The sequence below is a fragment of the Botrytis porri genome (genome assembly GCF_014898465.1).
Source record: "Botrytis porri strain MUCL 3234 chromosome Unknown BPOR_010, whole genome shotgun sequence".
Classification (NCBI taxonomy): domain Eukaryota; kingdom Fungi; phylum Ascomycota; class Leotiomycetes; order Helotiales; family Sclerotiniaceae; genus Botrytis; species Botrytis porri.
Window position 1 is genome coordinate 745,886 of NW_024066084.1, and position 24,980 is coordinate 770,865.

The 24,980-nt window shown below is 41.0% G+C and overlaps 5 protein-coding genes across 5 annotated transcripts; 3 read left to right on the forward strand and 2 right to left on the reverse strand.

Annotated features, from left to right (window-relative positions):
* Positions 1 to 15: 15 nt before the first annotated feature.
* EAF01_007679 (uncharacterized protein) lies at positions 16 to 2,822 on the forward strand (the record flags this gene model as incomplete). Its single annotated transcript, XM_038915935.1, has 6 exons — positions 16 to 468; positions 555 to 927; positions 989 to 1,283; positions 1,337 to 1,448; positions 1,541 to 1,758; positions 1,805 to 2,822. The coding sequence occupies 6 exons, from the start codon at positions 16 to 18 to the stop codon at positions 2,820 to 2,822; spliced, it is 2,469 nt and encodes an 822-aa protein (XP_038768406.1).
* Positions 2,823 to 10,798: 7,976 nt separating this feature from the next.
* On the forward strand, positions 10,799 to 13,200 carry EAF01_007680 (uncharacterized protein). The gene is made up of 3 exons (XM_038915936.1): positions 10,799 to 10,927; positions 11,127 to 12,099; positions 12,154 to 13,200. Exons 2-3 carry the CDS (start codon positions 11,507 to 11,509, stop codon positions 12,764 to 12,766), a joined length of 1,206 nt encoding a protein of 401 aa, XP_038768407.1. The 5' UTR covers positions 10,799 to 10,927; positions 11,127 to 11,506; the 3' UTR covers positions 12,767 to 13,200.
* A 1,425-nt stretch (positions 13,201 to 14,625) lies between these two features.
* Positions 14,626 to 17,234, reverse strand: EAF01_007681 (uncharacterized protein). The gene is made up of 3 exons (XM_038915937.1): positions 16,922 to 17,234; positions 15,556 to 16,865; positions 14,626 to 15,464 (listed from the first exon to the last, which is right to left on the reverse strand). Exons 2-3 carry the CDS (start codon positions 16,805 to 16,807, stop codon positions 14,827 to 14,829), a joined length of 1,890 nt encoding a protein of 629 aa, XP_038768408.1. The 5' UTR covers positions 16,808 to 16,865; positions 16,922 to 17,234; the 3' UTR covers positions 14,626 to 14,826.
* A 463-nt stretch (positions 17,235 to 17,697) lies between these two features.
* Positions 17,698 to 20,210, reverse strand: EAF01_007682 (uncharacterized protein; the record flags this gene model as incomplete). Its single annotated transcript, XM_038915938.1, has 7 exons — positions 17,698 to 18,179; positions 18,239 to 18,445; positions 18,499 to 18,665; positions 18,718 to 18,918; positions 18,965 to 19,898; positions 19,952 to 20,004; positions 20,074 to 20,210. The coding sequence occupies 7 exons, from the start codon at positions 20,208 to 20,210 to the stop codon at positions 17,698 to 17,700; spliced, it is 2,181 nt and encodes a 726-aa protein (XP_038768409.1).
* A 2,202-nt stretch (positions 20,211 to 22,412) lies between these two features.
* Positions 22,413 to 24,463, forward strand: EAF01_007683 (uncharacterized protein; the record flags this gene model as incomplete). Its single annotated transcript, XM_038915939.1, has 3 exons — positions 22,413 to 23,168; positions 23,224 to 23,548; positions 23,601 to 24,463. The coding sequence occupies 3 exons, from the start codon at positions 22,413 to 22,415 to the stop codon at positions 24,461 to 24,463; spliced, it is 1,944 nt and encodes a 647-aa protein (XP_038768410.1).
* Positions 24,464 to 24,980: the final 517 nt, after the last annotated feature.

Below are 24,980 nucleotides of genomic sequence, written 5' to 3' on the forward strand. Positions count from 1 at the left end.
AGAGTACTTCACATCATGAATTCCATACTTCGGCCCATACGTGGGATCCGAATCTCTTCGGTGTCAACCAGCACCTTATCATCCAAGTGCCATTTTAGCAACCCCTCTAATCAAGGGCGTGGCAGTTATCAAAAGAGATCTCATAGGCCGAGCTTTGGGTACGCTGAGCTTAGACTCTTCAAAGTATCGGACGAAGTGAGAGAGGCTACGAAGTATGGGAAACCAGTTGTAGCTTTAGAAACCACCATTTATACTCACGGATATTCGTATCCTGATAATGTCAAGTTGGCCCTTGATTTAGAGGATGTCGTTCGTCTGAATGGAGGAATTCCAGCAACAATTGGAATTTTGGATGGTGTTGCACGTGTGGGGTTGAACAAGGAGGAGTTGACTGCTATTGCATCTGCCGCTGGTAAACCGGAAACTATGAAGGTTTCTCGTAGAGATTTGCCTTATATTCTGGGAATGGTGAGTGGCAGTTTCTGTGCTGATCTGTCCATTTCAACATACTATATTGTTCTGGGTAAAACTGACAATGAACTAACCGTAATTAGGGGATCACTGGACGCAAAATTACTGGTGGTACTACAATTGCTGGTACCATGATACTAGCACGTAAAGCTGGAATTAGTGTCTTCGGAACTGGTGGTCTAGGTGGCGTTCATCGTGGAGGTCAGGACAGTATGGATATTTCTGCCGACCTCACTGAACTTGGACGTACCCCAGTTGCCGTGATCAGCAGTGGCTGTAAAAGCTTTCTTGATATTCCTCGGACATTGGAGTATCTAGAAACTCAAGGGGCCGGAGTCTTCACATTTGCAGATGGACGTACTGGGCCGATCGACTATCCGGCATTTTTCACTCGTGATAGTGGTGTTAAAAGTCCTATGGTTGTTCAAAATGCCGAAGAAGCTGCTGCCATTATCTGTAAGTTTTGACTCTATGCCTCGTCACTTTCCATTTAGTAAGCGATGATTAACAATAATAGATGCCCAGGACTTTTTTAGATCTGCTAGCGGTTTTCATTTTGCAAATCCAATTCCTGAAGAATTCTCCCTTCCCAAGTCTGAGATCGATAAGGCAATCGATCAAGCAGTCCAAGAAGCCGCCGAACAGGGCTTCCATGGCCATTCAAATACTCCCTTCATTTTGGCAAGGATCAAAGAACTTACAAAGGGCAATAGTACTGCAGCAAATCGGGCATTGATAGAATCTAATGTCAAGATGGCGACAAAAGTAGCAGTTGAGCTTTCTAGGTTAAGATCAGATGAATCCAAACGCTGGTCAGTGAAGCATGGGAACAAACATTTAACATTGGCTCAATAGAAATTCATAGGGAAAACACTAGTAAAGTCCTCACGCGGTCTTCCTCTACAGCCAATTTAAACAAGATAGACCCAAATCACCCTAGCTTAGAACTGTCCTCTTCCAGTGTCTCTACTTCAAAGGTTTGCAACAATCCTCCTTGCCTTCCACAATGTTTTTTCGAGGAACCCATGTTTTAGAATATTACCACTTTCTAATTCTTTATTTCCTGTAGCCCAGCATAATCGTTGTAGGCTCAATAGCTATAGATCTCGCTTGTGACTATACTCCTCGTACCACTCAATCGACAGGGGCATCTTCTCCTCAGATGCATACATCGAATATCGCAAAAATCCGATCATCGATAGGTGGTGTTGGTTATAACGTCCTACGTGCAGCTCAGCTTAGTAGCAAGGAGCCTGTCAGTCTATATACGTTTATTGCTGATGATCAGTGAGTTACCTACAATCGTATCATCAATCAATTCTAATAATTCTAGGGTCGGCAAATCGATACTTCAAAGTTTACAAAGCAATGGACTTAACACTGATGATATCACTATATGTTCAAAAGAAAGCGACTACCGTACAGCTCAGTATGTAGCCATTAATGATGGAAAAAAGGATCTCGTCATAGCCATGGCCGATATGGATATATTTGCTAGACCATCCAATGACTCATCTATTCGAAGCATTCACAGCAAACTCAAGTCTCTGACATCTGCCACAAAATGGGTCGTTATAGACGCAAATTGGCAGTCAGAAGTCATCCAAGAGTTCTTGAGCGCCACCAAATCATCTTCATCTTCCATCAAGATCGCATATGAACCCGTCTCAACCATTAAATCCGCACGTCTTTTTGAACGCCCTACCGGTTCATCTCTCAAAGCCAATAAACTCCCAGTCTTCCCCAAAAACATTGTTGATCTCGCAACTCCTAACGAGCATGAACTCACTTCCATGCACGAAGCCGCCACTACCAACGGTAAATTCGAGACTGACGAATGGTGGCACACAATCGATGCTCTCGGTATTCCTAGCACCGGTGCTCGAGATCGTTTCGTACAGATGACATCTAAAGATCTTACTGATCAAGGAATTCCCGTCAAAGCTGTTCAACTTCTCCCTTACATCCCGACTATTCTTACTAAGCTTGGTTCTCAAGGAGTTTTACTTACCTCTATATTATTGCCTACGGATCCACGACTTCGAGATCCGGATCATGCTCCGTATATTCTGTCTCGTTGTACTAATGGAAATGAGGAAGTCGGTGGTGTATATATGAGGTTATTTCCAGTGGCAGAGAAGGTTGAAGAGGGTGATGTGGTTAGTGTTAATGGGGTTGGTGATACATTTATGGGTGTCTTGATATCGGGATTAGCGAGAGGGTGTGAATTGGGAGATGAACTGATTGAGATTGCACAGAAAGGGGCGGTGATGACGTTGAAGAGTAGTGAGAGTATCAGCCCTGAAGTTGGAGAGTTGAAGGAGGGATTAGATGATTTGTCTCGACGATGAAGTTTGGGAAGACCTTAAATTTATGTCAAAAGAGAATTCTGTACCAGACATGTTAAATTCAATAATATATCTAATTCGATCGATGATGTTCAAGGTGTGATGACAACACTTGACAGGTTTGGGAAAAGATCGGGATACTTGACCTAATACGAAAACAACAATCTTATGCTTTCGTGTTAGGCATGGTTGGAAGGGAAGCTCAGCTTTCCCTTGAGATGGATCTACACGAGTGTTGCATTTCTGCATTCATACAACCGTTAGAATGTGACACGTACAATGCACTCAGATATAACACTAGTATCTCCCATCTAGGAAGATGAAGAAAACTCTTGATCCATTCTCCACTCTTCATTACCCCAACCATGTGATGTGTATTGATCTTCTCGTATCTCAACAATCCTTTTTTCCTCATCACCAACCCATCATCCCTCATTGGTATATCACCCTTTAGACTCGCTTACCGACAATGAATTCTCCTATCCATATTCACCTACCTACACAAACTCCTCCACGTTCAAAGCAAAATGCATATCCAACTCTAAGGTCCTCATCCATTCCCATCAGCTCCAACAATACCAAGATCCAAGATTTTATACTCGGAATCCACCAACAACACACGGTTAATAGAATTCCCTCCGCGACTTTCTCAAACTGGGTACCGGTAGTTGAACGACTTGTACCCTGAACGGGAGTCTATCCCTCATGTCCAAACTCTCATTATCTTCGCAAAAATCAACATGTCTCTCGTTATCAATACAGCGGATACAAAAATAGTACATCTATCTACCCATAGACCATGGTGGTACACTCGACTATAAATATTGAGACCACAGGTCAGAATCTTCCTCTTACGACACCGCTGAATTTCATATCACACCGAGTCAATAAGTTCGATTCTTTCTCTCAAAAGGATTCGAATTCCGCGCATTAGTTCATGGTAAGAACATACACGTGCGAGCTTGAAAATAGGAGACTCGTTAAACGAAATAGGAAAGACGGCCATCTGGAACTTCATTTCTAGATTTAAGAAATGGTATTAGGATGTTGTCAGGATATTCTGGATGGTTCGCGTCGGGAATCTAGTTAGAAAAGAAGAGCTTGAAATCTAGGGCTAGAATCTCAGGAGTGGCTTTTGCATAAAATTGCTAGATATCTCATGAGGAGATAGGATGAAAGGTCTCAATGGGAAGGGTAGAATGGTGCCGATGAACATGATGATATGACATGGTATGAAATCTTGAGCTGGAGATAGATCTTCGAAAGATTTACCTCAAGTTCCAACAGGTTTCTTAGAACAAACATACAATAGAACATAACCCAACTTACTACACGCGCTTTCCTCTTTCATTCCATATATAAACACATTAAACCCCCACAATAGTAGAATCAAGGTATCAAGAAAATTGAAGCCAGTTCTCCCATACTCCAAATCAACAACATCAATAGATCGATAGGCAAAAACAGCTACCGACAACAACCAAAGAAGAAACTATCCTTCATTCTAAGCCATTCATGCCATTCATGCCATTCTCCATGCTTGAGTTAATCTTGGATGGATCTTGAGTAAGATCTATCGGTGCCGTGTAGTCTACATTATTGAACTGATTCTACCCGGTGAGATCAATCGCTAGACGCGATACGAAGAGTGTTATTGTATCTTTCAAGCAACCAATCGATCGGTTGGAATACTCTCGAATTTAACCATTCCCATTCTCATCATTCATACATCCAGAGACTCACCACTTGTGTTCTCTTATCTGAAGAGATATAGTTTCTGCAGCTCGTACGTACGAAAGACAAGGGGAAAATGATTGGAACCCATAGATATATTTTTTATGCATCGTTAAAGCTACGAATCTCAAGCACATTGCTTGCTTGCTTCCCAGCTGTGAGATTATCATCTCAAGATGAATTGTGATGGGGACTTTGGCATTGTGCAGAGAGATAAGACGTGAAATAGTATGGAGTGATGAGTTCACAATTTCCATTTAACAAATTTGAGATGATGATACGAGTACTTGTTTACACATTCTCTTCGGCACCCGTATTAGCTATGTCATCATCGAACGTGCCGTCTCCCTCTACAGTCTCATTTCGGGAAATCAATGAATGCGTTTTTGATATTATTAGAGCCTGGTAATAGAAGATGGTGAACATACTAGTCACTATCCTCTTCCTCTCAGAACACCATAATAAATCACTAGGTAGCAGACAACTTCTTGCATAAATATCCTCGGATACACAAACACACCATACCATTCCATACTGTACAATCAAGTCAGCCTCAAAAAGGTATCTCGTCATCATTCATCATCAATGATCAATCAGATGACTATCATTCCCTGCATTCAACCCAACACCCCGAAGCTTATTAACCCCCCTAGAGTAATATCCTCGCCATTCAAAAAAGTACCTGTACCGCCCTACCTACCCACCTAAGTATCAAAAGACCCCTCACTACCACCTTCTTCGTACAAACCTTGAGATGACAGCATATCCAACCATCTACTATTTCGATAAGGGAACAACCAATACTAGCACTTAGCTGCGATCTATCTTGCAATAGCTGAATGTGTAAATGCTAGATATGGAGACATGATGATGAAAGAACGAGAGGGGAAGATAGGGGATTGGGCATCTAGGGTGTCTGATTGGATAATCGATACGAATTCTTATCCTGTTTGGAGAGAGAGAGAGAGAAACTAATTGGGTAAGCGAATAAATGGAATGGATTTTCTTCGGTCCGAGGGGTCCGATGTTGAACCTTTTGGGTGAGTTGGGGGTGATGTATGTAGGTAGGTTCTGTACGGAGTAGACAAGGCGACTGATGAGTGGGCATTATACGTGATATGTTTGATGACATTCAAATGTGAGGGAAACTATTGATTATTGAGAGAATGAAAAAGAGAAGGGAAGGTGGTAAGATAACCGCAAGGTAATCAAATAAATCATTACAATAAGCAATAAGCAATAAGCAATAAGCAATAAGCAACAAGAAAAAGGTCGTTCATACAATCACATCGCAAGAGATGAACAATTAGCAAGCGGCACCCATCACCATCCATACCAACATCTAATTACATCAACAAGATCCAATCACTCCTCGATGATTAAAAAATTATCATTTTCTCAAAACTAAAAGCTAAATGAGAAAGCTATTCATTCTTATTTCGTCTCAAATAAGCATCAATAGTATGAATTAATAGTGGATCATCAAATCCCAGATGTAAGACCTTTCTCTGATGGAAACGGATAGTTAGATGTATCCAACTCACACGAGACTGTATTCTTCTTAGTAAGGTTACCATTCGCAAACTTGGAGTCTGTCCCCCCAAGAAAACTTAAGCTTTGAGTTGGCAGATGAGATTGAATTCTTACCCGGGAGTGAGTGAAGAGCTTGTTCAAAACCTGCAAGCCTTGTCTCGTCGTCTCGTCTCGTCCTGTTTAGCTTTCCGAACTTGTCAGATTCATTTTTACTATATTACTCTGTCTGTAGACAATAGCTATCTAGCTATCTATCTCACCAGCCAGACTCTTGCCTGCTCAACAAGACAAGACAACACCAGCACCAGACCCGACCAGACCATCCATTCACGTAAGCCAAAGTAAGATTACATCCCTCCCTCAGAACCAACCTCGATAATTCGATGAGCGCACATCTAGTAGCTGCTATAGTCGCAGATCATAGTGCAACTATCCCATAATTTACATACATACAAAGACCAAAAGAGACGACATTTTAAAATTTCGTGAAGATCGAGCGTTGGCGCAGGTGAGAAAGTATATCGGATTCTGGGACTAATTGCACTGATGGTTTAGGTATACACGCTACTTATTTGGTAACTTGTCATATAGAGTCGATCACTGATTTCTGTACTATGCTTAGGAAGGTAGACATCTGGGCTTTAGTTGTAGAAACAATAGAGGAAGTTATTTCTATTTAGAGTTTTTCGATAATGGAGGAAGGAGAGGAGGAATAGGAGGAATAATGATATTAATGATTCATATAGTTCCATCTTGAGAATATTCGAGATATATAGAGATAGAGATCGATGTAATTTTGAAGAAGTTACCCCTTACATACCATACCGACTTATACGGAATAAGTTATGTTACACCGCTTTTGTTTTGCCAGCAATCGAATCATTCTGCCTACTATAGTTACACATGGAATAAGTTATATCATACCGCCATTTTATAGGGTTTATAAAAACATTAATATCTTTGTATTTTATAAAGAATAATTTATTATTCATATATATATATAGAATAAATAAGAATTGAGAAAAAAAAGCTTATTCTACCAGCAAAAAAAAGCGATGTGATATAACTTATTCCATAAACCACAGTATAGAAACTAATCCTAGCTAACAAAGGCGGTATAACATAACTCATCCACACCCCAACTACCGCTATGAAAACATCCCAATACCAAACACAGCACAGTCCCTTTCTCGAAACTTTCACAGCCATGAAATCCCATCCTCGCATCCCCCCAGCAAAATCTTTCCACTGCCCAGGCCCAAGAGTGCGAGCATCCATTTCACGGATCCAGTGCGTTTCCATTTCCATATCCATACCTAGCCCCTAGTACCTAATACCCAAGATCTCACACACCTGACTGACACCTGATACCACACTTCTCCCTCATTGAAACTTTGTTTCGTCTTCTTCATTTTGTTTCTCCCGGTGTCAAGTCTGCTTGGACTGACACTTGGTTTGAGTCCTTGACTCCGTGTAGGTTCTTTTGCTGATTTGCATAACCTTACTTGGTTACTTACTGGGTGTTTATGTCGAGATGTCGGTAAATCTTCATGTATGTTTGATAGCCACGTCTCTGAGTTTCCTTACTCCAGATTCCAGACTCCAGATTGTGTACTCCAGGTTATATACTTTGTGCTAGCTAGGTATCATATTATATTATGCTGTATTATACCATATCATACTATGCTATACTAACTATACCCTATGTAATCTACACACTCCACCCACCTACCTACTCATGCAACTAACCCACCCAGCACCTCATCACCAAAAAACAAAGTCCAAATCCAAAAGCAAAACAACAATCACAAGTCTCGCGATCGATCTCCTTTACTCGGTATCACGTATCATACCGTGCATACATGTCATCTCATCAATGCTAATCCCCAGCTGAACTCCACCTAAGACCTTCTTCCAGGCTAAGTAACCTTCCATGTATACTACAGTAGTACACTACCTATTGCAATGACACACATAGTATGCTTGGTATATCGATTGTAGTTTTTGTATTGTTGTGTGTGTGTATGTGTGGGTGTTGATATGTGTTTCTCAATTAATGAGTTTTGTAAGATGATCTCTGAGGTGTATAAGATGGTGTATTTGTTAGATTTGGGATTCTTGGCTCGCTGTGGAGGTGTATCGTTGTCGTAGGTATGTATCCAACTAACTGTATCATTGTCTATCTAGCTAGTTGTTTCTCGAGCCATGTAGTTGTCCATCTGTCTCTCCTCTACCTCATCATAACCGCGGCTCCCACCTCCATGCTCGTAACGTGTAACGTGGGGCGCCTTCACATCATCCCCATCTCCCTAGAATCCATGTCCATCCATTCATTCCTAGAATCCATGTCCATCCATTCATTCCATCCATGTCCATCCATTCATTCCATTCATTCATTCCATCCACCAAGCCACTCTTCCATTACACCACCCCAGCATTCCAAGATTCCCAACACCGAAAAGCGGGGGTCCGATATGCATATATGGGGAAGTGCGGTCCCCGAAAATCTAAGCACCTACAGAGTAAGAAGTGCTTTGCAGATAATCTTACTCGAGTACTCGAGTACATTTTATATTATCGAAATCGACCATATAGTTACCATACCAAACATAGTAAATATAGCAAATCTTGATATTGGTCGACCGCAGAATGTAATGAATGTAATAATGTCATTCCCAAAGTTTATCCACCCACTATGACTTCACGTATTCAACGTTACATACTATCAAGTGTCCAATCTCGTGATATAGGGGCAGAATACGGAAAATGTCCTGGGAATGGGAAGTCCGGTATCCGAGTTCCGATCACGTGGAGGAGAGGAGGAAGATATACGATGTCCCAAGTTACTCCAGCTCTTCATAACGTTTCGCCTCATTCTCATCCAGATCTAGTTCTAGTGGATGGAAAGAGGAACGCGGAAGGACATTGACCACATTGACGAATCGAATTGAAGCGCACAGCAAATAGCAATGGAGACATGGCTCAGATGAAGAAAGAATCCATATGACCTTACGCGCAATTCTAGAACCACATCTCGAGACACATTCACGCCAGTCGTTCCTCGCCTTGGATCAGATCTCATGAATCACAACTAGAAAAGGGTCTTGTATGTTTGAGACGTGTATCACATAATCATACCGTCCGTATTCCCTTTTTCCATCTCTTCGTGCTTCCGTCCTCAAAAGTACCTCCATCTCTGTACTAGATGGATGTATAATACCGGTACCGTTCGATCCGTCTATCCCAAGAAAAGAGGAACTACCTACCTCCCAGATAGATCTAGAGACCGAATCCGCATTCCCAATGATGTAAAAACAAACCACAAATAAACCACCCGAAAAGTCCGTGGAATACAGTAGCTCGAATAATCATACCCCAAACCCACACCAAAAAGATCTTCACAACTTAATTTAGATGAATAAAATATCACGTACCGACGTATGCTTTGACAGCGCAGTGAAGATCACTACCTCGACCATTAGGGACAGGAAGGAAACATTCGCGATCCCCCCCGGGTGCGGTAGGGCGGTAAGTGTGTGAAGTGACTATCTAGCAGGTTGAGTACTACTCTGCAGATAATTTGGTTTTTCATATTTTGGTTTACCTTGTGATTTTATTTTATTTTATCTAGTATTTAGTATTAAGTATTGAGTATCTAGTATCTAGTATCTGGTATGAACATGAATAAACGTATGAATAAATAAATGAATGAATGAATAGAAAGAATTTATACATACATACATACATACCTAGCACCTCGAGTAATCTCCCTCTACCTAGTAATAATCTCTCCATCTCTTCCACATCCGGACATATACCTTCATTTACCTCCATACATAGACACCGTCCATACCTACCAACCTACCTAAGAACAAAACCATCAGACTATCTATCTATCACCAACCACAAAATATAGATCTATCCTCCCTCTAATCTCACAACCATATCAATTCATCGAGGAATGTAACGGCCCAAGCGGTAATCAAATGCAATCAAATGCACTCAAATCAATAAAACATCTTTTCTATTTATTTAATTTCTGTTTTACTTCTTTTTTCTCTCTTTAGTCCTCAGAAATGTGATATAATCAAACCCATCTAGATCAAACAAACTAGATCTCAGCACTCTCCGCACAAGTTCAGGACGGACGATCAAAAATGTAATCTTACAACATTGATGTGATATCGATTGTATCATACCTATCTACTACTAGGTATACTTGGCACATGATTGCTCATTAGCATAAGGCTCGGTGGCTCGGCTAGAATACTTTTGGAAGGTTTGATTGTTCAAGGTAGGATCTTAATGCTTGCTTGCTTGCTTGTATGTATTAAAAGTACGAAGTAGTAATGAGTATAATATATGGTATGACGGAATTTAAGTAAGAACTAAAATAATATCTAAATTACCTTTATTCTTATTTTCATAATCCGCTCGGGATTTTGTCTGTACGCTCTCTTTCTCTCTTGCACGCTCTGTACGGAGTATATATATAAGATCGGACTATTATCCATACAAGCCATAATCTTTAATCTATAATCCATAATTCTTTATTACTATCATCAATGGCTTGGGCTTAGACTGGGACGTGGGCTTGTTAGTATCCATAAAGTGTGTCCACCATCCGTTGTCCGCTGGATATTTTACTTCCTTCCATGATCCATATTCATATCCATATCCATACATCCATACATGCCACACACACATACCACACACACATACCACACAAGACCACACAAGACCACACAAGACCACAAATACCACAAAGACCACAAATACCACAAATACCACAAATACCACAAATACCACACAATCACCACACAATCACCACAATAACACAAGTAAGCCGTCCTCCTTTTATTCATATATGTATCATAGTCACAGCATTATCCCGAGAAATCCACCATCAATCACCATCATCCGCCATCCGTCATCCACCCTCATCCACTTCCTTGCATGACTTTACCCCAGAATCTCAACAATTTCTTCACACTTCAATTTCACTAGTTATCCGTTTTAGTTAATGCTAATCAGGAAAAGTTATAAAACAGATTCGAAAGAACTTTTATACCCATCAAAACATTTTGCCAATTCTTTCACACCAGAACCATCCACATATCATACCATGTTTGCGATGCGAATTTGATTTTTGTCTGGGGATTTTTTTGACGTTGGGATTGTATCAAAAAGCTCGAAAAACCGTTAAGCTACCCCAACGGATTTTGTTAGTGTGCGTGTTAGTAGGTATCATCATACCAATCAATACCGTACCAACTCTCACTCATCAATCAAATTTCACAAAGGAGTTTTTACATATATTTTCCCTCACACGACCACAATTTTGAATCAACTTATCTTTTAATGTTCCCACCGAACTTGGATTCCCTCTATCAATTCAATAACTATCAACCAAAAAAATAATGGATCTCTCCAGAGAAGATGAATATTTTGAGTGGGTGGATCGAACGGATTTGGTCGATGTTGCGCCGCGAATCATTCGTCAACCCGAGATATCAGCCTTGAAAGTTATCTGTATGGACGATGCCGAGGATGATGAATTCGAATTTCCAAGGTATGACGATATACAATGGAATAACAACAACGAGGATCAGGTTCCAAAGGAGGAATATGACGCTCAAGTCGACTACTACCTTCAATCTCCAACACTACAACCGACATACCTCGAAGATGATATATCAGTATGCAGTACTCCAACAACCCTCTCTCCTTCAGATCAATCGCCAGCATCCGAACTTTCAGAGCTACCGGAATCCACTGAGCCTTGCGATATCACCGAAACCGTGGATGACTTGGGTGTTCGAGTTATACCATCACATCATGTAGATTACCTCGCACACGACTGGCCAGAAGAGGATTTATGGGCGTCTTGGAAATTCATTCAATCACATCGTACCGCATATGAAAATAGCAAGAGATTAGAGAATGCATCTTGGAGAGGTTGGGCGAAGAAACGATCCAACCTGAAAACAATCGATCCATCAACATTTGGCTGGTAGGTACCTTTAACTTGGGGTTTCTTGTCAGCGCAAGGCTAACGCAATAGTAGGGAAAAAGATCATGATACAACATGGCTTTACGGACCACTCCATAAGCCAGATTCCTCGAAATCTTTATTTTCTTCTCCAATGGATATGGATTGTCGACCAAAACTGACGAGATCAATGTCATACGCAGACGTCAATGTAAAGCCGATTCTTAAACAACGAGGAATATGCGATGTATTATTGAAACGTTCACCATCGGCTGGATCGGAATCGATGGAATCTTCCCTACCTTCCCTTTCTTCCGGCAGATCATCCCCTACATCGACCTCTTCAAGAAAATGTGTTCGCTTCAACGATGAGGTTGAACAATACATCGCAGTGAATAGTTCATATGAAGAGGTAACCGACTTTACGATGGGGAAATCGAATATGCGAATTGTCGCCAAACTTCCAAATTCGACTCTCAAGAATACTGTCGAGGTTGATAATATCTCTGCCGTGGCTTATAGTCTACAACAATCTTTGATACAAGATCATTTCGTCCTACCGAGGTTCGAATATGAAGAATACGCCAGCGCTGCGAATGGTGACGATGATGAGTGGGAACTTTCGATGATAGGAATGGATTTCAAGTCGTCGACGACTTCGATTTCCGTAGGAGGAGGGATTTATTAATCTGGGTAATGTTTCACACTTAGCATGGCGTCTGGGTGGAATAAATAATAGCAGCATAACAGGTGTTTTGCATAGCATGTTTTGAGGAATTATGGGATGAATGATACCACTTGCTACTCGGTGCCCTTGGTTGGGCAACCTGACTGGCTAAAATTTGAAGAGGAACGCAACGTCCTCGTCGGTACTGTAATGTCCGGCATGGTTTTGTACCCATAGCATAGCACATAATGAAAGAAAGAAAGAAATTAAAACTTAAAGCATGAGGATATTGATATGATGAGATGCGATAGTTGATGGTGTGTACGTGAATCCTTTGAAAGGAGGAGGTGGTAAATGATGTACGTCGTTGGCAATGTGTATATGTATATGTAGGTATGAATCTATGATGAGGGGTAGCTTGGTATTTTCCTCTAGAGTCGGGTGCGTGATTGGATGGGGCAGAAATTCACCGCTTGAGGTATATCACCAGATTGAGTAGGGAGTAGGGATGATTGGATTCGATGAGATGGGGATAGATGGGATGGGATAGGATGGGATGAGAAGAAGAAAAGAAAAGGAAAGAAAAAAGGACATGTGAATGAATATAATGGTTTAGAATTTGGTATATGAGGTTTGAGGTTTGTTATTTCGCTTTTGTTTGTGTGTTTGTGTATATATGTGTATATATGTGTATGTGTGTGTATGTATGTATATGTGTGTGTGTGTATATATATATATATATATAAGTGAAGATCTCCTATTTATCTTTTGATTCGTTTGAATGAGGATGGAGATGGGGATGGGAAATGAGAGTGTATCGTATTTTTTATCTTGTATTTTTTATCTTGTATTTTATATCTTCCATGTATCGTGTATCTGTTCTGTTGTGTTTTATATTCCAAGTTGTAAGACTCTTACATTTATTTGATATGGTTATAGGGGAGTAGGGGAGTGTCGATACTCCAGGGAGTACGGAAGGGAGTAGACAGATCGGAATAGGGCCCGAGTTTGGAAAGATGGAAAGGAGGACAGGAGGGGAATTTCAAGAGTAAGTACTAGATAGATAGGTTTATTTTTCATGATTTGGGGAGGGGAATGAGATTTGCGATGCGGAATGTGAGATGTAGATTAGAGATTTCACATCAACCATCTAGACACTACCGACTTCGACTCGTCAATTAATTCTCCTCTCCCTTTTCCATAGGTACCTATCATCTGATGAATACAACGTTTATATTAATATACCTATCTGCCAAGTATATACGAACTATCTATTAATCAACATTTCATTCAATTTTCTTTCTCAGTAGTGGTAATCATAACCTATAAAACACAACACCCACCCACCCTCACAATCATTATATAAATCTACAGAGTACATATCCTCCCCAAATCCCTCTCACAATCCCTCTACAACCCCCCTTACCATCCCATCCTCTCCATCATCTCAATAATCAACCCCCCAACAGTTGGATGTTTCTCAACTACCACTATCTCATCTAGATATATAAATATCAATAGTGTTGTGTAGCGAGAGTATAATCCGTAATACAGCGAATGAAGGGTAAATGTACTACCTAAGTATCGATGGAGCTTTTTGCAATTTGTATGAAGAAATGCTTCGTAGAAGGGAGTGGAGTGGAGTGGAGGGGAAGAAAGAAGGGAAGGAAAAGAGAGGGGTGCGGAGGGGGTGACGAATTAATAGCCTCCTCTAACCCCTCTCTCCCGTTCCTCTCTCAGCATTTCTTCCATTTCTTAAATTCTTCCCATGTCCCATTCTTCCAAAAACATCAGGCAAAAAATAAATCACACAAGCACAATACATCAACATGTGATAATAGTAGCAATTACAATAAATTAGTATTAAGAGCCAGAAGAGCCAGTCAGCCAGATTCCATACTCCCATATTTTAATATCGCCATAACATGCCATGCTCAGCTCAGCCATTAACTAACAACATTACGTATCCCATTCCATTTCCCATAAGCAAATTTTGCAATAGCTACTCCCCAGTATCTCTCTCCACGTGTAAACACTCCTTGACAACTTCAAAAATTCCATCTCGGATCTCTCCCCAATAATTAATCTCCATAATGTAATTCATGAAATTCCTCATCATCACTCTCAAATCCTTCGAGCCACTCCAATTCTTGTTCCATCAATCCCTGTCCCAATTTCTTATTGATTTTACAACCAATATCTGTAATATCATCCTTAAAAAGACACTCTCTATGCCAGCTAATACGTTGACAGTCCTCCCACATATCTTCAATAAGTCGCTTTGTCCATTTAGCGATTTGTAAAGGACTCTTTACAACAATGTCTTGCTTTTGCATCCAACGTAACTTTCGGAAAAGTCTTTCTCTCTCCAAATGAAAGTATGCTGCCTCATACATTGTGGTTCCTTTCTGTACTTGAATCTGAATATGATCTGGCATAGTTCGATTCAATAAACTGGAAATCTTATCGAGTTCATAGATGTAGCGATCTAAATCTTCTCCAAGACTACTCTCGTATGGATCTTCTTCGTATTGATGAAATACACCACAACCAGTACATTCATGAAATACTCCTGAAAGTCTCTCCTTTTCGACGAAAGCTGTCAACTTCTTAGATGCATCGACCATTCTTCTGTATTGAGGATCTAGTTCTTTCAAAACAGAAGCTCTAGCAGCTTTGAACTCTGTGACATCCTCCTTATCTTTGGCTATGATGGCTTCTGTCCTAAGTGTCAGCAATTTCCAGATGAACATTGCATCAGATATGAGCATAGAAGCAAGTTCGTGCTTTAAGAATAAGGATTGACTTACTGGAAAAGGCGAGCTCCACTGGATGATACGATGAAGGTAAGCGAGATTTGAAAGGGTTGCCAAGAGAAGCACTAGGAAGTTGCCAACCAAAATGACGAGTTTCTCTCCTACTAGCTTCATGGCCTCTTTGCAAAGTGATCAAGTCCTTCGTAAAATGTCCAGATCTTTCGAATGAAACTACATATCGCTCTAATCGCTGATACATCTTGAATACCTTTTCAACAGGTGAAAGATCCTCCGCAATAGCCTGGTATTTTTGAACGATAGGTAATGCCAAATTCATAGATCTCTCGAGATTGGCCTCGACCGTTTGGGCTTCGCTATAAGGAAAGTAATACTCAGGGCCAGCGCCGCACAAATGGGTAGATTGCGGTAAGTCCGTCTTAAATTGTGCAATGTTCAACTCCAATCTAATATCTCTCAAAAGCCTCAGTGGTTGAAGCAGATAGTTCATTTGATCTTGCGAAAATTTGTATTGTGTATCCTCAGTCCTAATCGTAGCAATACCGTTATTGACTCTCGCAAGTGCAAGGACGACTTCGAGAGATCTTTGTGGTTGTGTTGGAGCTTCTTGACATAATGCTTGACAAAAGTGAACGAAAGACTTTGCTGGTACTGGGTTGGTTGGAGTTGGTCTGTATGCACCAGTGAGTATTCTCCAGCGCTTAACCTTCTTCAAGGGGCTGAATGTGGAAAAATCAAAAGACGTTTCTATTCCAGAGTATCCCATCATGGTGCGCTCCAAATCATCCTCTGCATCACTATCATCAAAATCATCCAAGCTAGGATCCGTAAATCTGGTGAGCGGTGATTGTGGGACATGAAGAGAACCAACTGGACCATAACCACCAATGCATTCGATGATGAAAGTGTTGGAGCCGTAGAGAATAGGTTCCGCTTCCTCGTGAATTGCTTTACAGGTACTCAAGATTGCTGGAGTAAGTTCAAACTTGACAGATTTTCCATATTCGACAGCCTTGCCAATAGATTCAGTTTCACTCAACTTTGGATTGACCAGGAGTAGCTTATAGATCTTGAGACGAAGTTCGGCAGGAAGTTTTCTCATGAAAGGTGAAGTAGATTTAGCTTGGATCAGACTTTCTTTCGCATCCTTTAACTGCGCAAGAGTACTTTCAATAGTAGCTTGCTTGGCCTTGATGGTATGACGGAGACTAGCAGATGATTTTTGCTCTTCTTCCAGTTGCATGCGAAGCAGATGAATCTGATCATTTTTGGTTGGAAGTCTTGGCATGGTGATGACGACGACGATTTCGACGATGTCGCTTTTGATTCTTGACAACCTTTGAGAACTATATCAAAAGTTAGCTCTGTTGAGAGAGTATACAGAGAGCAGAATTGGTGATACCTTGTATTTCCTTTACCCTCTTTTCTTACTGGCCGCTCATGAATATCATATCAATTCTGGTGATGAGAACTTGAGATGGTATCTGTCGCGACACGATTGTACCCCACCAGTGCGAAGGTTACCAAATATTTGAGATGGCTTGAATCCGAAATTGAAGTTTATGGTCTCAAATCTTCTGATCGAATTGAAGATCAAAACTTATGGAGATGAGAAAGATGTGATTTGGGAAATGAATTTGTTCGTGCATGTAAAAGTGAACGGTTTTAAGTCTGAGCTCGCTGCCTTAAGGGTCCTTCCTTTCTTAGAACGGAGGGGGAAGGAACAATTGATGCAGAAATGTAGAAGACACACATAACATCAAACAAAATTCCAATGCAGGAAGCAAAGGCGATGATCCATGGAGTATTCAATGCCTTTCGTATATCCAGAATGGTTTTATGTTATGCTACACATCAAAGACGTCTACTACTTGACTACTTGTACAGAAATCGAAAAAGCGTGTAACGATAAATCCGTATGTAAATATCATTCATGACCTTTTAGAGGTTCAATGTCTGCGAGTAGGTAGGTGGTAATTACCTATTGAATGAAATGGAAGCAATTGGGTATTATGTGGTAATTCGAAATAGAAGTTCAAATTCGACACCAGCCTGAATGACATACTATAAGTTTTCCATTCTCTCCCCCATCGTAAAAGTCGTAACAGTCTAGTTGCCATTTTCCAGAATCAATCTAAATACCATCTCCCTTCCACCATTTACCACTTCATCAACATCCTAATTCTTCCCTTTCGTTGCCCGATCTAAATTGAATGCTGCACTAATCAACGCCAAATGACTGAATGCTTGTGGCGTATTCCCCAATTGTTCACCACTCCTCGCAATCTCCTCACTAAACATACTCAAATGATTACCAAAACTTAACATATTTTCAAATATGTTAACTGCCTTTGCCAGATACTTTCTATCGTAAACACCAGCTCTGGTAAGTGCTTCCACCAACCAAAAAGTACACATAGAAAATGCACCTTCGCGACCACCTACACCATCTTCAGATGTAGCGGTGTTGTAACGAAAGACGAGACCAGTTTCTGTAAGCCCTCCTTTTTCCGGAGAAAGAAGGATTTTATCGATTGTGTTTAGAAAACGAGGATCATTGGGAGAGATGAAGAAGACTAGTGGTGCGATGAGAATAGAAGCATCGAGCATAGTGCGTGATTCATAACTTTGAACAAACATTTGCTTTTCAGTGTTGTAACCTATACATTTGTCAGTTGGCCCAAGTTTCTTTGATCTATAACATCTGGATTCAAATTACCTTTCTCCATAATTTCTTCGTAGATAGCATCACGAACCCTCAACCATTCTGTTTTGTTCGGACATGGCAAACAACGTTTCTCTGAGAGACGTACCCCACGGTCAAATGCTACCCAAAGCATGACTTTGGAATATGTATAGTTTTGTTTCTTGCTTCGTACTTCCCAGATTGACATATCGGTATCTTGCCAAATCTTCAAAACGTAATCTAAAGAATCTTAGTCTAATGTACTTGTGGAAGATTGACATGAAAGAAAATACCTAAAATTTCTCGAACTGCTACCCATTGATCCCAAGTGACAGGCTTTCCATACTTGTTCCAGAGGTAGATAGCGTCCATAAGCTCACCATAGATATCAAATTGTTGATGGAAAGCTGCACCATTACCGATACGAACAGGTCCACTATCTCTATAACCAGAGAGGTGACTATGAATGATTAGTCTATGGAAGTGAAGAAAAAGGGATTCCAGATACTCACCTAAGCTCAAGTTCCGGAATATCAGTCTCGCCTCTAATTGTGAACATGATTGGTAAAGCACCATCTGGACCCCTTGACAATCTAAATCGATCACTGATAAAATTCATGTATGCATCTGCCTCATCGACAAATCCCATCCTGAGTAGAATGTAAATTGTGAAACTAGAATCTCGTACCCAGGAGTATCGATAGTCCCAATTGCTTGTAAAGTTAGCTAGATACCTATAAAAGATCTCAAGATATTTACCGAACTCCTCCAATATCTTCGGGAATAGAAAACGTTGGTGCTGCAATGATCGCACCAGTAGGTTCATAAGTCAATAGCTTCAAAATCATTAAACTTCTAGCCACAACCTCTCTCCAACGACCTGTATATTTACTTTGACCAATCCAATTTGACCAATATCTTTGAGTGTCATGTTGTTGTGTATCTAAAACTTCAGTAGTGACGTCCCTGGTGATATGATCCGGGATGTCATCACGCAAGACAAATGAAATAGCTTGACCTTCTTGTAATCGTATATTGGCAACAACACCGTCACCTTTACCTTCCTCCTGTCTTACTCGGCGGAATTTTAGAGAAGGGCATGATTCCATATTCTCCTCACCATGATCAATAGTCACATCGAGTTGAAGCTTCAAATCTTTACTGGAGAAAGTGACCGTTTTACTTTCAAGTGCTCCTGGAGGATGTTCCGGCATGAGGATTTCCAGATCGTGTTCATCGCGGGCATAATTGAAGGCTGGAAATATCTCCACATCTAAACAAAGTTGTGAGATATGATGACTACCGCAGTGTGCTGGATCTTTCTCACCTAAATCGACGCTGCCTCGAATACATTCGACTCGTCGTACCAGCCATTTCTTCAATTCACCCTGAACTTTTGTAGTCTCCCGGAAAGGCATGGAACTTTTCTTTGCGACATGACTATGGTTTGGACGTGGAAAGAAGTCAATCAAATCAACTACTCCTTCTTCATGGATATATCGAGTTTGTAAGATATTTGAGGATGGCAGATATTGCTGCTTTGTATTGAAAGTAACTCCCTTTGCAGGTGAGATGGAAAAGTGACCGCCTGAGGGATTCGCAGAGTTAGCATTGGTAAATACAATATTTAGGACTAAGATCAAATCCGGGGTAACTGATGAAGCTCGTTGCGGGATAGGTAAATAAGGGGTAGCTTAATATCCCCAGTATTTTGAGACGACATTACAAACGAAGCTCCCAACCAACCTTTGTCTTTATCCAGAAGTCGACCAAATATTGAAGGAGAATCGAAGTCTGGCCTGAATTGATAAATGATGAGTATTCAGGGAGGTGTAGAGATACTCCTTCGATTGCAAAACATAGCTTACCAGCACATAAAATCAATACTTCCATCAACACCTACCAACGCACAAGTTCGCATATTCCCAATGAGACCATAATTCTCAATTGGCAGATATCCTGTATCATGGCGACGAGAGCCCTGCGCAATACCGGGGACGGACATTGTTGATCGATCAAGGTACGCGTTTGTTGAAATGATTGATGCAAGTTGCCTTTTGATGAGAGATGACGAGAAGATAGTAAACAGGCCGAAGAAGAGAAAAGAACAAAGCAATGAAAACCGTGTAACGAAATATTGCAGGAAAAGGAGATTTTCTTGCAATTAAGTCAATCTTACGAGTGGGTGAATTGTGATACGTCAATGGATTTACACCAGATGTAAGATTGTTTGTGTAGCCATAAGAATGATGGCTTGCTTATTATATTTGCTGCATGTAGGTTACCTTGTTATTAATTGAGTATCTAGCCACAGGTAGCTCATAGCTCAATCGATGCTTGGTTCAAGAGAAGGTTCAATATCGGAGTGGGATCTCGGATAGCCACGAGAGAAGCTTGAGGAGAAAACGCGATCGATCTTTTCGTCATACCTACCTACGTTACGGACGGGATGTGAGGGGAACGCTTGACATTTCCGACGTTCCGTTGAAACTAAACCCAACTCAGGTCCCTTTCTCTTTTTAGTAACAACGCGACCACACGACGACATGTGATGGTTGAATTTCTCAATCGATACTGCGCGAGTAGGTACTAGGGAGATAGAGATGTCCCGTTACCCAGAGGTCTACTCGTATGCCATTCCCAGAATTATCTTTGTTTGACCAAGAACCTCAAAAGGGTCAGGGGGACAACATGAAGTAATTGTAAGAAGATATGTTGTGTTCGCTTAATGGAGCGAAACAAATAGCTACGAGAAGATGACTTTTTGGCTTCATCGTCTGACACAACATAAGCGGTCAAGAAAGAAGTAATTACTCTTGGTAGGAGTGGGAGTGGGAGTGAATCCTGTCAACATTCGAGATCAGATACTTTATTGGATCTGGACATTTGTTAACATTTCATTCGTCAACTCCACAGGAAGTCAGTCCATTGTACTTTAGCTCTTAAGGCTGATTATGATTGTGATTTGTGCGTTTTCACCTCATCCTGGAGTGGATGGACGATCTGTGGGAGGAACCATGAAGGATGTTCAAGATTCCCAAGATGCCCAAGATGTTCAGGAACTTTTTTACTTCTAGAACGACAGATCATTACATACCTCCGGAGTAGAACTAGGGTGTAACTCAGATGATAGCTGTCGGAACGGGGCGGAAGACTGAAGTAGTTCAATCTATCAGGTACCTAGTCGCTCGGTGGGAACTGGAGTGGAGTGGAGTGGAGTGAGTGAGTAATATATCGTAGAAAGTAGAAATGTCATCACGGATGTCCGCATTGTCCGGTCAAGACTTTATTCATGTGCTAACGGCCAATGAGAGGGAGGGAGAGAGAATCCCATTTAATAGATGTAGATGGGTACCAGCACGGGTAGATAATTCAAGACGATGATCCATGCCTAACATAAAACCTACAAAACCTGATATCATATTGTGACAAAGTCGAGACTCGAGTGGACAACTGAGGTCAAAGCAATCTCCTAGCTATAGATAGATAGATAGGTAGGTTAGGTAGGTTAGGTATAACCACCTTCCCGTTGCTATTGTACCCAATGATGGCGATATCTTTGTTGTCCAATGTACGTGATATGCCCCTTGATCGAGTCTTCAATCTTGTACTAGGCAGGTAGGTATAAAATGACAACTCCTATGGGATGTATCTAGCAATGAATGAGTGAGTGAGTGAGTGAGTGAATGAGTGAATGATATATAGAATGCTAATTATCAGAAAATAACCCCAAAAGTATAGAAATTTCACATTTTAACCGCTCAAAATGAAATCCTTTAATTTCGTTTCACAACATCTCATTCGTCCTCAAATCAATCGCCAAGTCAAGCAAGTAACCAGTCGCGTGTACCTCATACCTCATACCGTACACATACGGAGTACAAAGCTCACACGCATTTGGATCACACCTCGCCATCACCAAGTAACACAACTCATTACTTCGTACATTGTACATTGTACTATTCTCTGACCCTCTTTTCGAACCCCCTGGATGCTTGCCAAGATTACCAAAAGATCCCAAACTTATTATTATCCCTAATCGGAGTTAAATCGTAATCAAATCGCAACTCATCACGGTATAGCGAGTAAACATAGTTAAAGTCTGAGGGTCTGATCTCCACACTCCTACAACCATTCGAAAGGTTACAGGCCCAATATAATGAAAGTACATTAGCAAATCAACCCTGATTCAGTATCAGTAATTACCATGGCCTTAGAAGAAGAGACGACATTCGAGAATCCTGCACAACATCATTCACAATTCGAAAGGGAAGAAGAAGTAGCCGCAGAAGAGGAGGAGTTTGCAAATACCCTACTCAGATCCGATCAGATCTCCACTACGAACACTTCACTCGAATCTTCGCCATCACAATTACAATTCCAAACACAATCACGGTCAAAGCAACCCTCGCAGTCACATTTTCCCATACAAACTCTACCAAGAACCTCAACATCTGAAGCATCGGCGCGGTCGGAAGAAGAATTGTTGGAGCCGGATGCTGCCACAGCTCTCGCAGATTTACATCCAATAGATACAAACATGGATTCACAATCTTCAGGTCATCGGCGGAGGAGGAGTAGCATGATGAACAATTTAGATGGAAGTTTACGAGCCCCAAGAGCAAAGCGATCACCGAGAACATCGACAATTGGATTGGATTCGAAATCCGGAGATAGAGTATCAGACGACGATTCGAGATCAACCAGTGATGATATGGAATTGAATCATTTCTCAGAAGAGGGTGATTTACAAGATGATGAGGAAACGGGGTTAACTGCTAAATCCAAAGCGAAACGAAAGATGAAGAAGATACGGCACCAATCAATGGAGCATAGAATTGCGGGAGATGTCAAAGTAACAATAGATGAGAAGAAAGAAGCGGATTGGAATGTTGTAAGGAAGAGTTTAATGAATGGAGTTCTGATAGGACTTTGGTATACATTTTCTCTATCAATATCTATAGTAAGTTCATCATCTCTCATCTGCCATCTCGTAGACATTTCTAACTCTCAAATAGTATAACAAATGGATGTTTGACCCAAAACATCTCAATTTCCATTTCCCTTTATTTACGACATGTTTGCATATGCTAGTACAATTCTCTCTCGCGAGTCTCGTCCTTTACTTTCTTCCTCAATTCCGACCTCGATACGATTCCTTATCCAATCCTCATAATACACATGTATCGGATTCAGATATGGCTCAACATGAGGTGGATTCGAAGAAACCGTTAATGACGAGAATGTTTTACTTTACGCGCATTGGACCTTGTGGAATGGCAACGGGATTGGATATCGGTCTTGGAAATATGTCTTTGAAATTCATCACCCTTACATTTTATAGTTTGTATTCCCTTTCGATCTCAAAATATTTCCATGCTAATATATACAAAAGCAATGTGCAAATCCTCAGCTCTAGCATTTGTACTCCTTTTTGCATTCGTGTTTCGTCTCGAAACCCCTTCATGGCGTTTAGTCGGTATCATATTCACAATGACAATTGGTGTGGTAATGATGGTATTTGGCGAAGTGGATTTCTCAACGAAGGGTTTCGTCCTTGTCATATTTGCCGCATTTTTCTCCGGTTTTCGTTGGGGTTTAACACAAATCCTTCTTCTCCGCAATCCAGCAACTTCAAACCCTTTCTCCTCGATTTTCTACCTAGCTCCAATCATGTTCGTCTCGCTTCTCGTCATCGCTACCCCTGTAGAAGGATTTCCCGCCCTTTGGGAGGGTCTTAAAAGTCTAGTCGAAGTGAAAGGTACATTTTTTGGTCCTTTACTTCTTCTATTCCCTGGTTGCATAGCGTTTTGCATGACAGCTTCTGAGTTCGCTCTGCTGCAGCGCACATCCGTCGTTACTCTTTCCATCGCAGGTATCTTTAAAGAAGTCGTGACCATTTCAGCCGCAGGATTGGTTTTCCATGATCCTCTCACCCCAATCAACATTTCAGGTCTCTTCGTTACAATAGGTGCAATCGCAGCATATAATTGGATCAAAATTCGCAAAATGAGAGAAGATGCTCAGAATGAAGCACATAGAATTCATGAAGCGACGGAAAGAGCAAGAGAAAGTGGGAGTGATGCGGACGGTGAAGATGGGGAAAGTGATTGGGATGGTCAGGAAGGTAGTTATGTTACGAGTGATGGTGATGTGTTACCTAATCCGGATAGATTCCAAGTTAAGAAGGGGGAAAGTTCAAGAGCTGAATTTGCGCCGTTGGTGGGTGGTAGTTCGAAGAAGGATTTGAGTGATTGATTGATTTATTGTTGGTTGGTTGGATTGATCGGGGCATCGATGGGAGCCTTGAAACGAATTGGGTTGGGTTCAATCGCATTTTCAATATAGATATTTGTTTTCATATCACAAGGAGCGAGACGGCGATAGAAGAGGAGATGAGGATATATTTATATAAATATGAACCCCATACTGTGATGTGGGTATGCAACGAAAGCAGGTGATAGCATGAAATTGGATGGGGATACCCGGCGTTTTTTGTATGCATTTTAGGTGCCTCCCTAGGTACTTTGTCTTAGATGGTTATTTTTGGATGGGTTTGGGCGGTAATATGTGGATGGGTGGTTGGATGGATGGTGGCAGCATAGCATAGCATAGAATGCGTATGAAGATATTTGGTTTCTTTGGATAAACATTGTAGAATGCTTGATTGATTGGATATCATTTAACTTTGTCTTTGACTATGACTATGTATGGCCGTGTATGTAAGTATAGAGTTGGGGTATCATTATAATTATCATATCACATGAATGTCTCT

Bases quoted from the DNA above. Each gene is read 5' to 3' on its own strand.
- EAF01_007681 (XM_038915937.1), bottom strand. From the start codon at position 16,807: ATGCCAAGACTTCCAACCAAAAATGATCAGATTCATCTGCTTCGCATG. The intron at 15,465-15,555 runs GTAAGTCAATCC...CACTTAGGACAG, and splicing joins AGTGGAGCTCGCCTTTTCCA to AAGCCATCATAGCCAAAGAT.
- EAF01_007680 (XM_038915936.1), top strand. From the start codon at position 11,507: ATGGATCTCTCCAGAGAAGATGAATATTTTGAGTGGGTGGATCGAACG. The intron at 12,100-12,153 runs GTAGGTACCTTT...ACGCAATAGTAG, and splicing joins GATCCATCAACATTTGGCTG to GGAAAAAGATCATGATACAA.